Source organism: Petaurus breviceps, unplaced genomic scaffold (assembly GCF_028583685.1).
Source record: "Petaurus breviceps papuanus isolate PSGF00001 unplaced genomic scaffold, PetGlider_PUasm1.0 90822, whole genome shotgun sequence".
Lineage (NCBI taxonomy): Eukaryota > Metazoa > Chordata > Mammalia > Diprotodontia > Petauridae > Petaurus > Petaurus breviceps.
The window spans coordinates 23,862,388-23,874,934 of record NW_027187351.1 but is presented as its reverse complement, the minus strand read 5'-3'; the positions used below and the strand labels follow the sequence as shown (position 1 = coordinate 23,874,934).

General features: G+C 35.6%; 1 protein-coding gene across 3 annotated transcripts in view; it reads right to left on the bottom strand.

Moving 5' to 3' along the window:
* Positions 1-12,547, bottom strand: part of ADGRB3 (adhesion G protein-coupled receptor B3) — a 923,661-nt gene that overhangs the window by 49,795 nt on the left and 861,319 nt on the right. For all 3 annotated transcript variants that reach the window (XM_069070720.1, XM_069070722.1, XM_069070721.1), the window contains 2 exons: positions 4,182-4,277; positions 2,767-2,806 (listed from right to left, as the gene is read on the bottom strand). In XM_069070720.1, coding sequence (XP_068926821.1) covers positions 2,767-2,806; positions 4,182-4,277 — 136 coding nt within the window. The remainder of the gene's footprint in view (positions 1-2,766; positions 2,807-4,181; positions 4,278-12,547) is intronic.

The following is a 12,547-nucleotide window of genomic DNA, read 5'->3' as shown; positions in this document are numbered from 1 at the left end:
GAACTTAACTTTTTTCTCTCTCCATTCTCAACACTTCAACTCTACACAGACATTAATACTCAAATCCTTTGCCCTGCCACTATTCTCATCCCTTGCCAGTCCTCAGCCAGGGATTTTTCCAACCTTCTACTTCCTCTGTGCCTACTCTCATGCTGCTGAACAGAGCTGGAAGAAGTCTCAAAACCACGCTGACTGTGTACACTGTAAACTCAAGTAATCTAATTTCAACTTGACCTTGACTGCAGCAAGGAAGACCTTTTATTCTTCCCTAATTGATTCCTTATTTTGCAACCTCAGAAGTTATTCCAAACCTTTCCTTTTCTCCCCAAGCCTCTTATACCTTCCCCCTCTCTCACTCTATCAAAGAACTTGATGCTTTATTGAGAAAATTGAGGCCATTTTATGTGAACTCCACATCATCTGTTCCTGCTACTTTCCCCCAGTCTCTGATAATGAGGTCACTATTTTCCTTGTCAAAGCCTCTACACAGGTGTGTTCTGAAGCTAAATTCAGATTATGGATGCAAAGTATTTTTCAAACCTTAGACTGCACATGTGCATCTCTTTCGCCTTTTTCTTCTTCTGCCACTAGGCCACCAGTGTGATGATGATTTCATTCCCTGAGGCTTCTATGGCACTCTTGACTCTACATGTATTTTTTATATCCTTTTCTCTTCCTCCAACCCCCCATTTTCTCCAGAAGACTGACCTCGATTATCCCCTTTCTCTCTCTCTAATTTTTGATCTCTCACTTTCTACTGGTTCTTTCCCTGCAGTTTTCAAGAACCCTCTAAATTTCAAAAGTTTTGCTAGACACTACCATCCCCATCAAGATAGCATCCTATATCTTTCTTCTCTTTCTCAGTCAAATTCCTGGGAAAAAAAAAATTTGTCTGCACTCATATGTTCCACTTCTTGCCCTCTTTTGCAATACATGTTACCTAATCATCAAATTAAGCTACTAACTCACAATTACCAAACATCTCTTAATTATCAAATTTGATGGTATTGTCAGTCCATATCCTTCTTGACCTCTGCGCTACATTTGACACTACTACTAACACTCTTCCCCTAGATACTCTTTTTTTTTTCTGAGTTTTTGTGACATTACTCTCGCCTACTTCTCCTAACTCTTTGATAGTTCATTTTCAGTCTCCTTTGGCGGCTCATCACCCATATCACATACTCTACCATGCATCATAACTTTCTCGTAAGCCCCAACTCTACATTCTTTCTTTCGGTGACCTTATCAGTTCCCATGGATTTTCTATGCAGATGACTCACAGATTGACACTTTTACACCCAATCTCTCCCCTAAATTGTATTGCTATTTTTATCAGCTCTTGCTAAGATTGTTGCAATAGCCTCCTAACTTGTCTCACTGCTCTAAGTTTACCCCCAGCTCTATCCTATCCTCCACACAGCTGCCAAACTTATTTTCCACAAGCACAAATCTGATCATGTCACTCTCCTATTCTGTAAATTCCAGTGCTTCTCTATTCACCCTGAAATAGAATATCAACTGTTTAGTTTCTAAAGGCTTTCATAACCTAGCTCCAGCCTAAACTTCCAGCATCACTATGCATTATTCCCCATCCAGTCAAACTAGCTTTGTTCTTCACACATAACATTCTTATGTCTTGTCTTCATGCCTTAAAAATAGCTATTCCCCATACCAAGGGGGCAGTACCTATTCACCGCTGCCTCACAAAAGCTCTCTTTTTCTTTAAGACACAACTCAAGTATCATCTCCAACATCAAACCTTTCTGGATCATAATCTCCCAACTTCTAGTGTACACTTCTACAAAGGCTTTGCGTTATTTGTATTTCATATCTTTAAATTCATTCTTCATATTTATGTATTTATTGTCTCTGTTAGGATGTAAGGTCCTTTAGAGGGGAGATCCTTTTATTCTTTTAAATTGTATTCCCACACTCTAGTATAATACCTGTCACAAAATGGGTGCTTAATAAAGATGAATTATTTATTGAGGTTTAAACCCTTCCAAATCTTAGAATATAGTTTAGTGAGTTTCTGTGGACAAAAATATCAATCTGCTTTTAGGTGAGGAAAAGAATACCTCACAACCTTAAATGTATTCAGGTCTCAAAAATCTAGCCATATCACATTTCAGGCTACTGAGGTTATAGAGAAGATAACAAATGCTGTGTGACTATAGCACATATTTAGTTCAGTTTTTGACTGTGTCAAATGTGGTCTTCAAAACTTACATGACAATAAGGACTGCATTTTGGGTATCCTAGAGAATATCTAGAGAAGGGCAACCAGCAATGGTAAAGCAGTCTATAAATGGCGTCATAAACAGTATAAAAGCAAAAACAAAGGGAAAACTTAGTAAGATATGTGTTTGGTGGTATGTCATATACAACAGGGAATAGATAGTATTGTTCCAACAACATAATTATGAGTATTGGGTGAAAGTTGCAGGGAGGTGGAATTTCCTAACAATTATTGCCATATAGCAATGGAACAAAGTAATGGATTCTTCATTGCTTGAAGTATTCAGAGACAGCTCTTAGGGATCTTATAAAAGGAGTTCTTTAATGACACTGGGAAGGAGATTGGACTTACTTCTAAGTTTCTACTGAGGCTAAGATATTCTAATTCTGTATAAACATTTTAAAGACATTCTGTTATATAATTTAATATAGGAAATAAACATGACTAAAATGATGTTTGTACTAGATGAGACTTCCTAACTTTCTAAAATAACAGAAATAACTGTAGCATTCAAAGATTCTTACCTGAACGGCAAGCAATGTCCACATCCTTTTCAAAATCTGTCTGTAACAACAAAAAATAAGGCATAACAATGATCACTTAGTGGGAACTTCATTTTCATTGCCCATATAATCTCATATTTTCAGATATCTGATTAGGCAGGGGGAGTTTATTCTTTTGTGCAAAAAGAGGGAATGTTTTCTTAAGAACAAGTATTAAATAAAAATGACTGGAGATGGCATGACATTTTCAATGAGAAAATATATTTGTGACTTCTTTATTGAGGATGCTGAGCACCATATTAAATATGATTATAATTTTAAGGAGAGAGTGTTAGGGCCATTTTATAAAAAAGTAAAAATGAGAAATGGTTGCAAATCACATTACTATAAAGGTCTTAAAATAGACTTGTATTTTATTTTAAATGGCAACATTAAATGTATTGTTTATGGTTATATTTCTTGTAATGAAACTGAGGTTGCCTCCTTCAAGTTATCTTTTTTCCATTCTCAAGTAATAAGAAAGGGTCTCTAGTTTAATGATAAAACTTTATATTTTAAAAATGTCAAGATAATCTATTATAGTTAAGCAAAATGTGGTAAAAAACCCACCCCTTATTGTATTTTAGTCCAATCTTTATATTTTCCCTGTACTTAAAAAGTTAACTGCATATAAAAACCCCAATTATTATTTTAATAGCTCAATTTGAAGAAAAAAGAACTAAAGTGATTAATCTAGTCCTGTGTTATTTAATGCCATCTTTGAATTTTCTAAAGTTAAAAACTTGTGTGTGTGTGGGCACACAAATTTTTAAGTATTGACTCTTTCCATATTTTAGTTAATGGTGTCTAAATTGGCTTCTTTGAAATGAAATAAAGAGGCACTGAGAATCTATGAAATACTAGCAACCTTTAAAAGAACTAGACTATCAATCTCATCTGTTTTCAAAATTGTTTGTCGAGGCAAATCCAAATAGTTATAATTAATGTATACCTTCATTCAACAAGTGTTGTTACTACCTCTACAATTACCAATGTATTTTTTCTTTGGAAGGATGTCAACCAATTAAGCTTTGAAGACAGCAAAAAGTGTGTCACCCATCATATTCACTTTTCTAATTAAACACCAGAGTCTTCTGTAAAAGTTTAATCCAGTTGTTCCAAAAAGCAATCACCTCTTTCAGATCACCAGGTGGTAGAAGGGATGGTAATAAAAGAGTAACTTCTAAACATTTGCAATCCTGGAATCCTAGTATGCCACATAAGAATTTAATAAAAGATGAATATTATAATATTTTTCAAGTAAAGATTAATAAGCCCAAAATTAGCTCACTCATTGGGTCTTTCCAATTATTATTATTTGCTATTAAGGATATTTGCTTTTTTCTCTTTAAAAAATATTGCTTAGTGACAGTTTTAAGGACAGAGTAAAAACTCACCATGATTTGGGCATGTCCATTAGGGAAAGAACTTGAGGAGTCTGCATTGATTGGATCTTGACAGTTTCTTAGCCGACATCTAAATGCATCTTGAACCTGTGAAAAGAATGACAAAATATTGATTTTTCTTTGCCTTCATACAGTGACTTAATCCTGAAGTGAACAAAAGCTTCAGTCTTATGATCTAATGCTCACTTTGTCATGACACCTTAATGCAAATACGTGAAATCTTAGGCTTTCTTCTCCCCTAGGGAGATTTATGGTTTGCCAGATAGTCAGTCTATGGAGATAAGAACTGAGAATTTTGCAGCTATCAACGTGGTTGTATCTGGCTCAGCACTAATAATTCTTCTGTTTGACCATCAGCATGCCAAAGGGCAGATTGATTCTCACTGTTAGAAACAATATGTATGTCCTCGACAGGAAATTTACTATCCCCTTTGGCAGAATCTTCACCAGATTTTGAAATGTTGTGAGAAATGAGATAAATCCATGATCATCCTATAGGAGGAAGATTTAGAATCTTTTTTTCCCTCCTTCCACTGTCCATGTAGAGGATCTTCAGAAAGAAAATATCCTCTTTGGCTTTAGGGCTTAGTAACTTGCTGTATGGGAAGAAAGTAGTGCTAATTCTTACTACTCATACTGTTAAATGATATTCCTATAGTAGAGATGAAATCAAGAAATATGAAAGGGTAGAAGCATATGATCATTTTAATTGCATGTTCCTTCTACATTTAAGGATTCCTTTTAGGTCTGGATAAATCATTGGACTGACAGCATTAACTCTAGCAGGTATTTAGAGACAATCTTAATAGAGTAGAAAGAATACTGGATTCAGAATAACAGGCTTATGGATCTATAGCTGGAAGGGGATTCAGAGGCCATCTAGTTTAATCCTCTCATTTTATTGATAAGTGGATTGAGGCCCAGAGTCACACAAGTAGTATCAGGGATAGATTTGAACTCACATGCTTTACCTTTATGACCAGCGCTCTTTCCTCTATGTTTTGATGCAGATTCATCTTTCTAATCCTGGCTCTAGTTAGGTATCCAGTGGGATTTGTGGTGCAATGGACAGTGTGCCAGGTCTGGAGTCAGTCCTCTTCCTCAGTTCAAACCTGGCCTCCCACACTACTAGCAGTGTGACCCTGGGCAAGTCCCTAAACCCTGTTTACTTAAGTTTCCTCAGCTATAAAATGAGCTAGAGAAGAAAATGGCAACCATTCCAACACCTTTGCCAAGAAAACTCCAAATGGGGTCACAGACAGTTGACATGACTCAACAGCAACAGTCTAATTGGTAGTTACCTTTCCCTCTTGGAGCTTGTTTCCTCGTCTGCAGACTTATATAACTATTGTGAGAAAATGCTTTGAAAATCTTTAAAAAATCAATCTTATTCTTTAGAATATTTTTAAATGCATTAAACAAAATGCATGAAAATATTGAGGAAATAAATGATATCGAAATATATTAGAATATAGAATTATTAGAATATTAAAAACAAAAACCATTTGACAGAGTAGAGTACAGGGTTAAGAACTCCTGTCCTAGAGAAATAACTTCTAGTGAATGAGTGATAATCTGACACTACCCTCCACCCAGAGATAAATTAACTTCCTTATCCTACACATCTTTAGACATAATAATAAAAGTAAATGTTCTTTTAAGGTCTAGTTTGATGTTTTCTCCTTGTCAGTTTTAGAGAAATAGGTCTAATTCCACTAGGTTTTTCCTATGAATGACTTATTACTGGGAGAAATAAATCCTTTTCTTGATATATTCAAGTTTTGGGGCCCCTCATGGTCCACTTTGAAAGCTTCTTCCAAATTAGACTAAATGACATGGCTAAGGATCTGATATAGTTCATGAATCCAGTCAATAAACCCACAGAGGAACAGAGGAAATTTTGTCTGATCCTATTTCTCTGGCCTACAGAAACAAGAATGGATAAAGCCAGTACTAAAAACATATTTATATTTAAGACAATCCACAGAAGAGCAGTCAGAACAATCAGAATATGCTAGTTGTCTACAATTGTGCCTTAGGGCAATTTGCAGATAGGACACAGTTAAAAAAAATGGAATAAATAATATTTCAGGAAGGCTGCCTTTGGGGATCTTGGAATAGGGATGACTTTTGTTTTGTTTGTCTTAATGATCAACAACAGAGGTGTCAAACATGCATCTATGCTGCAACATGTGGCCCAAAACAGATTAAAACGTAACTGGAAAAGATTTAACCAAACACATACAAATACAATCAAACATACATAATAGTACATTTTTAAATTGTCGATATGCAGCCTGCAGGGATCCTTGTGTACTGTTTAGTGCAGTGTTGAGTTGGGCACCACTGCTTGACAAGATACATCTTTAAAGGTTTCCCTAAAAATATCATGCATTTATTTAATGATGTCTCTGTGATCATACTTTTGCTTTCTGACATTTAAAATGGGGAAACCAGCCAAAGATTTGGGGCTGATGTCAAAATAAGAAAGTATTTCTGCAAGACTCTCTTCAATATCCAGCAGTTTTCTCATCTGTAAAAAGGGAGATGATTCCAGCTCTAAATTTTCTAATCCCAGGAGCCCACAGTCATTTCAAAAGCTATAGGAGATTTTCACTCACATAGTACTAAATTTCCTGAAATTTTCAGCCAGAAATACTTCCCTGTCCCTTTTGACACAGTGCACAGAGCACTGGATTTGGAGTCAGGAATATCTGAGTTTCAAATCCTTACTCAGACAACTTCTAGTTGTACAACCTTTGACAAGTCACTTATTCTGCCTTAGTTTTCTAATCTCTAAAGTGGGTATATTATAATAGCACCTACCATACAGAGCTGTTGTGAGGATAAAATAATATTTGCAAAGTGCTTTGTAAACTTCAAAACACAATGTTTTAGTGTTAGTTTAGTAACTGTTAGTTATGTTTATATAGATTTACAAGTTGCCTTACAGGGGAGTTTATTCAATATTCTCTAGGTTCTCAAGGGGATAGAAATCTTATAAATTAACAGAACTAGTTAAACTATTCTTAAATAGTAAGTCCAAGATGCTAAAGATAGAGGGTGGGAAAAAGACAAGATTAGATAATACCTTGAATAGGGAATGTGTTCTTATGTTCAGTTCAATCACCTTTATTAAGACCTACTATGGGGGCGGCTAGGTGGTGCAGTGAGTAGAGTGTCGGCCCCAGAGTCTGAAGGACCTGAGTTCAGTTCTGGCCTCAGACACTTAACACCCACACAAAAATACTAGCTGTGTAACCTTGGGCAAGTTACTTAACCCCAATTGCCCTCCAAAAAAAGAGACCTACTATGTGTTGAATATCAAGGTAGGCATTAGAGAGAAAAAAAGTTTAGATCTGGTCAGTGAACATCTATATCATATCTATATCATATATATCACGTTCAGCTCTGGGGCACACAGGTTCAGAACTTTAATAAATTGGACATCGGCCAGATGAGAGCAATCACTATGATGAAGGGCCTTGAGTCCAAATTTTATGAGGATAGGTTGGAGGCAATGGGAACATTTAACCGGGAGAAGAGAAGACTCTGGAAGCAAGGTGTGGTGGTGGTAGTGGAGTTCTGATGTTAGCTATTTTCAAGTATTTAAAGGGCTTTCATGTGAAAGAGGTAATAGCATCATTTTATTTGTACTCAGAGCAGAACCACAAGTAAAAGATGAATATTACAAAGTGGAAATCTAAGCTTGGAAAAACTTCCTAACACTTAGTGTTATCCACAAGTGGAATGGATTGCCTAAGGAGGCAGTGGGTTTTTGCCCTCATTTGAAATTTTTAAGCATAGGCTGGATGATTATTTGTTGGATATGTTCTGGTAAGGATTCCTTTTGTGGCTGGGTTATCTAGAAGACTGTTGAGGATCCTTCCAACTCAAATTATGTGAAGACATACTATTTCCACCTCCAGGAAGTTTAACATATAGTAAGGGAACGGTGCCTCCAAAAACCAATATTCTGAAAGAAGAAAAGAATATATCTACATAATATTAAACATTCCTAGATCTCTGAATTTTGGACAGTTGGTTAATTTTTTTCCCATTTTTCTCCTGGTTGGTACATATCAGGTCAACAGATTCTTCTTTGGGAACTAGCCATGAGGCTTTAGAAAGATCTAGAAACAATTTAGATTTTATTGATCGGTAAAACAACAAAACAACAACACTATAGTGGGAGAAGAGGAAAGGAAGCAAGATTTTCGGGTGGCAGTCTAGACCCAAGAGAATTTTTAAAAAATCAAAAATAATCAGAATTCATATCTGAGTTACCTCTCTTTTTACACAGAGAAGTGATAAATTTCTGCCAAAGTTCATAACTGTAACCTTCAGGGATTTTAAAGCAATGAACACTTTTTGCCTTTATTATTGCCACCATCTCAAAATAAAAGAAGTAACTCTGATTTCAAACCCTTAACTAGACTATAAATTACAATAGAATACAGGCTGTGTTTTATGTAAACTTTATCGGTATGAGATTAAACCTATGATTTCCCTCTGTCAGAGGAGGAACCTACCTCAATAAATGTGTATTGGTACCTTCTCTGTAATTTATACTTATACAAAGTAAATAGCTAGTTGTTAATAAATGTTTGTTGAATTGAATTTATTATTTAATCTCATATCTGGTTTACAATGGATTATGAATTAGTCAATGAGTTTAGGTGGTGCTACAGATGAATCATTTTTATAGGTAATGATTTAACACATTTCTATGTCTTTCAGTTGTTTCAAAATTAATTGAAGTTTTCTGCTTCTATTAACACTAAAGTCTTTGGTAGTTCATATTTGACCAAAAACCAAAAGTAGTTTGACTAAAAAAATCCTCCTCCAAAATGATTGCTCTAGAGCCAGAGGGGACTTGCAAAGTAATCTAGGCCAACCCTCTTATTTTATAGATGTGAAGTTTGAGACACAGGAAATATGGCATGGTAGTAACAGGCAAGGTCCTCAGACTCCAGAAAGTACTTGCTCCACTGTACCATTCTGTCTAGTGTAAATTATGGAATATGTGAAATCTGAACTTCACTTCTTTCAAAAGACTTCCCTCTAGGTTTTCCACTTCAGGTGAAGTTATAGTGCTCTCTAGGTTTTAGAATATTAAGGATATTCAGTGAAATGATAACTAAACTGGGTATTGGGGTAGGTATTTCAATAGTTTTAAAATCTTAAGGGCTTTAAAATAAAATTATGGGGTGTAAAAATGGTCATAAGAAGGTTGAAACTCATTAAATAAGGAATTATGTAAGTGTAAAGGTATGCCAATCTAGGACTATATGATAGAAGAGGAACTGGTTTTGTGGTGAGAGCAAGAGATAACTGGTGGACAGCCCTGGTACCATTGTCATGCACAATGCAGGTCTCCAGCATGTTGCGTAGACCCTCTTTGGCAAACTCATGGAAAGTCATGGACAAAGGTCATGCTGGATGGGCAGGTATAGGTGAATTGTACTCTGCACTGTAGGATAAAATAGCCCCTTCAATGAGATCACAGATCCATGAGTATGTGAATAACAGAAACATCAGAGAATAGGTTTGCAAAAATCAGGAGCAAAAAGATAAAGAATTTAATAGTCTGTAGCAGTCTGAAAGTCTTTTAATATGGCTGTCATTTTATCTTAAAACACCACATATGTGGTAAGTTATCTTGACTGTTTCCTGCTGGGAGCTGTTCTTAGGACTCCCTTAGGAAGCTATAAATCTTCCTTATTAAGGAAGGATTCTTGGATGAGAAATGAGTTCAAAGTAGTTGTCAGGGGTGTGTCTCTTTAGTGTCCATCTCCTATAGAGAAAGTGATTTAATTAGTCACAGTAGAAATGACAGAAGGGCTTCTCTACTGGTACTCCTTCAGAATAAAGCTTTCAGAGGATAATCTTGAAAGTCATTGGCAGATTTAGAGATCTCAAAAAGATCGTCCAAGGAATGTTTGGCAATAAACCAAGTGAGGAAACCTCCATGAATGGGACTGTATTTTTTTTAAACTGGGTTCCTTATTTAGACTTGGAGTCAAACAGATCTCATTTCCTGTATTCCTAAGCTTCCCATCACATAAGCCATTTTAAGCTACTAAAGGAAGTAATTTCACTATTTAAGGCTTTACTAGTTAATCAGTTTCCAAGGATTTATTAAATTCCTACTGTGTCAGATTCTGAGGATTCAAATGCAAAGAATGAAACTTGAGGAACTTACATTCTACTAGAGAGGACAATAAGGACATGTGTAAGCCTATGTACTTACTAGCTATAGCTATAAAGCAATCACCATGTTTTTGAGGGGTCATTACATAGATGGTTAAATCTTTATTCATGTAATACCCAAGAACAATGAGGCCACATGTAAAAAATTCTGCATATCAATATTGGTTTGGCACCTATGGAGTACACTCTTTTCCCCTCCCTATCCAAGAAACAAGATCTGATGTGCAATTCTACATTATGAGTTTTTTTTTCAAGTATATGGTCACAAACTTTAGCACAATTTGTGATAGGTGCAGATATTTTCTCAACTCTGCCACTCTGTCCTTTATATTGCCATTGCTGCCTCCCCAAGCCCTCAATTCAAGAATGCAGTTCAATAAACTAGCAGTTATTAAATACATACCATACAAAAGGCATTTTTTTTAAGAACAAGCATACAAAGACAAAAACAAAACATTCCTTGCCCACAAGGAGTTTATATTCTTCAGGGAAGAGAGTAAAATAAGAGGTGAGGGAAAGAGCACTAAACTAGACAGACTGAGAAAGGCCTCATCACAGAGGAGGCACTCATTATGCTTGGCTTTAAAGGAAGTTGGGAACTCTAAGGGGTGGAGATGAGGGAGAATAAATTCTAGGAAAATTGAAGGGGTACATGGGAAACAACTGGAAAAGTACACTGAGGCTATTGCAGAAGTGATGAGGGCAATGGCAGGCAAAAGCTAACATTACCAATTGGTACATATGCTAAGAGTTGACTGTCTTGGTCATATGCTTTCTATAAGTCAAAACATTCATAAAAATTGTTACAGATGGCTAATTTAATGTTCCTTTTAAGCCTCATAAGCTTCTAGCTATTATCAGAGAATCATAGGAATTTGCTAAATATCAGTTGATGATGTCATCAGGTCAAACAAAAATCTGAATCAGAATGGAAGTGGAAAAATATATACTAATAGATTTTTGCCTGGAGAAGAGCAAAGTATATGGAAAAATTAATTTGTTCTCTCTTTTCCTTCCTTAACTCACAAGGTTGTTTTAGAGGCAAAAAAGACTTTGTAAACCTTAAAGGTCTCTCTATACATGCATAGTTATCTTATTATCTGGCCAAAGACCTAGTCATGTTACAATTGAACTAATTCAACATTATTTTCTGCTCTTTCATAATTTTCTCTATTAGTATATCTGAAGGGGTACTTCAAGGTCAACTATTTTCAAGGATTTTGCTGTTGTTCTTTCTTAAATACTTTTCTTTAGAGGACTTTGGCCCCTCTCCTCCCATTACTCTCTATGAAAGAACCAAGTTCCTTATCTCTTAGTGGACATTGCTTAGGAGTTCCCAATTAGTTCACATTTAACCTTACCTAACCCCTGTGTTCGATTTGCTTGTTGGAAAATCTTTTTCTTCCTCAGAAGTATTCTCCAATCTTCAAGTCTTTTTCTTATAATGTACCTACCCACCAATCCACAAGTCTTTAAAGACTTCAAAATCTACATCCTCTTTCCAATTATGGAGAAATACTGTAGTCCTTCAGCTTCTAGCTCTTCAAAGATTTTCACAACTCATTGTTCTGCAGTCTACAAATAGGTAGGGTTCTAGATTCATGCAATTTTTTGTGGAGTTATCTAGTCTCTGAGATACAGAATATATGTAAATATATGTATACATATATGTGCATGTGTAAATATAATTATATATATATATATATATATTTTCCCCCAAGTTGTTTCTTGACTGGTTGGGCAGGTTGGTTGTATACAGTGTGTCACAAATGTCTTAGTGAAATTTTTGGCTTTAAATAGCTAGATTTTTAAGCTATTAGTAACCATTTAATAGATTCTTATTGTGTTAAGACTTTTGGGACATTAATAGCTTAAAACTGCACCAAGACTATATCTGAAACACAGGTAAAGGAACTATTTCTTTTGTTTTATTTAATATTCACTCTCATGCCATGTGCAATATCAATGAGAACAAGTAGCAAAGAATAAAGCTGTCCATGACTGGAAGTGCCAAAAGTCAAATCAATGTCTTTTTTTTTTTTTGCCTTTTGGAAGGCAACTGGGGTTAAGTAAGTTGCCCAAGGTTACACAGCTAGTTGTGTGTGTGTGTGTGTGTGTGTGTGTGTGTGTGTGTGTGTGTGTGT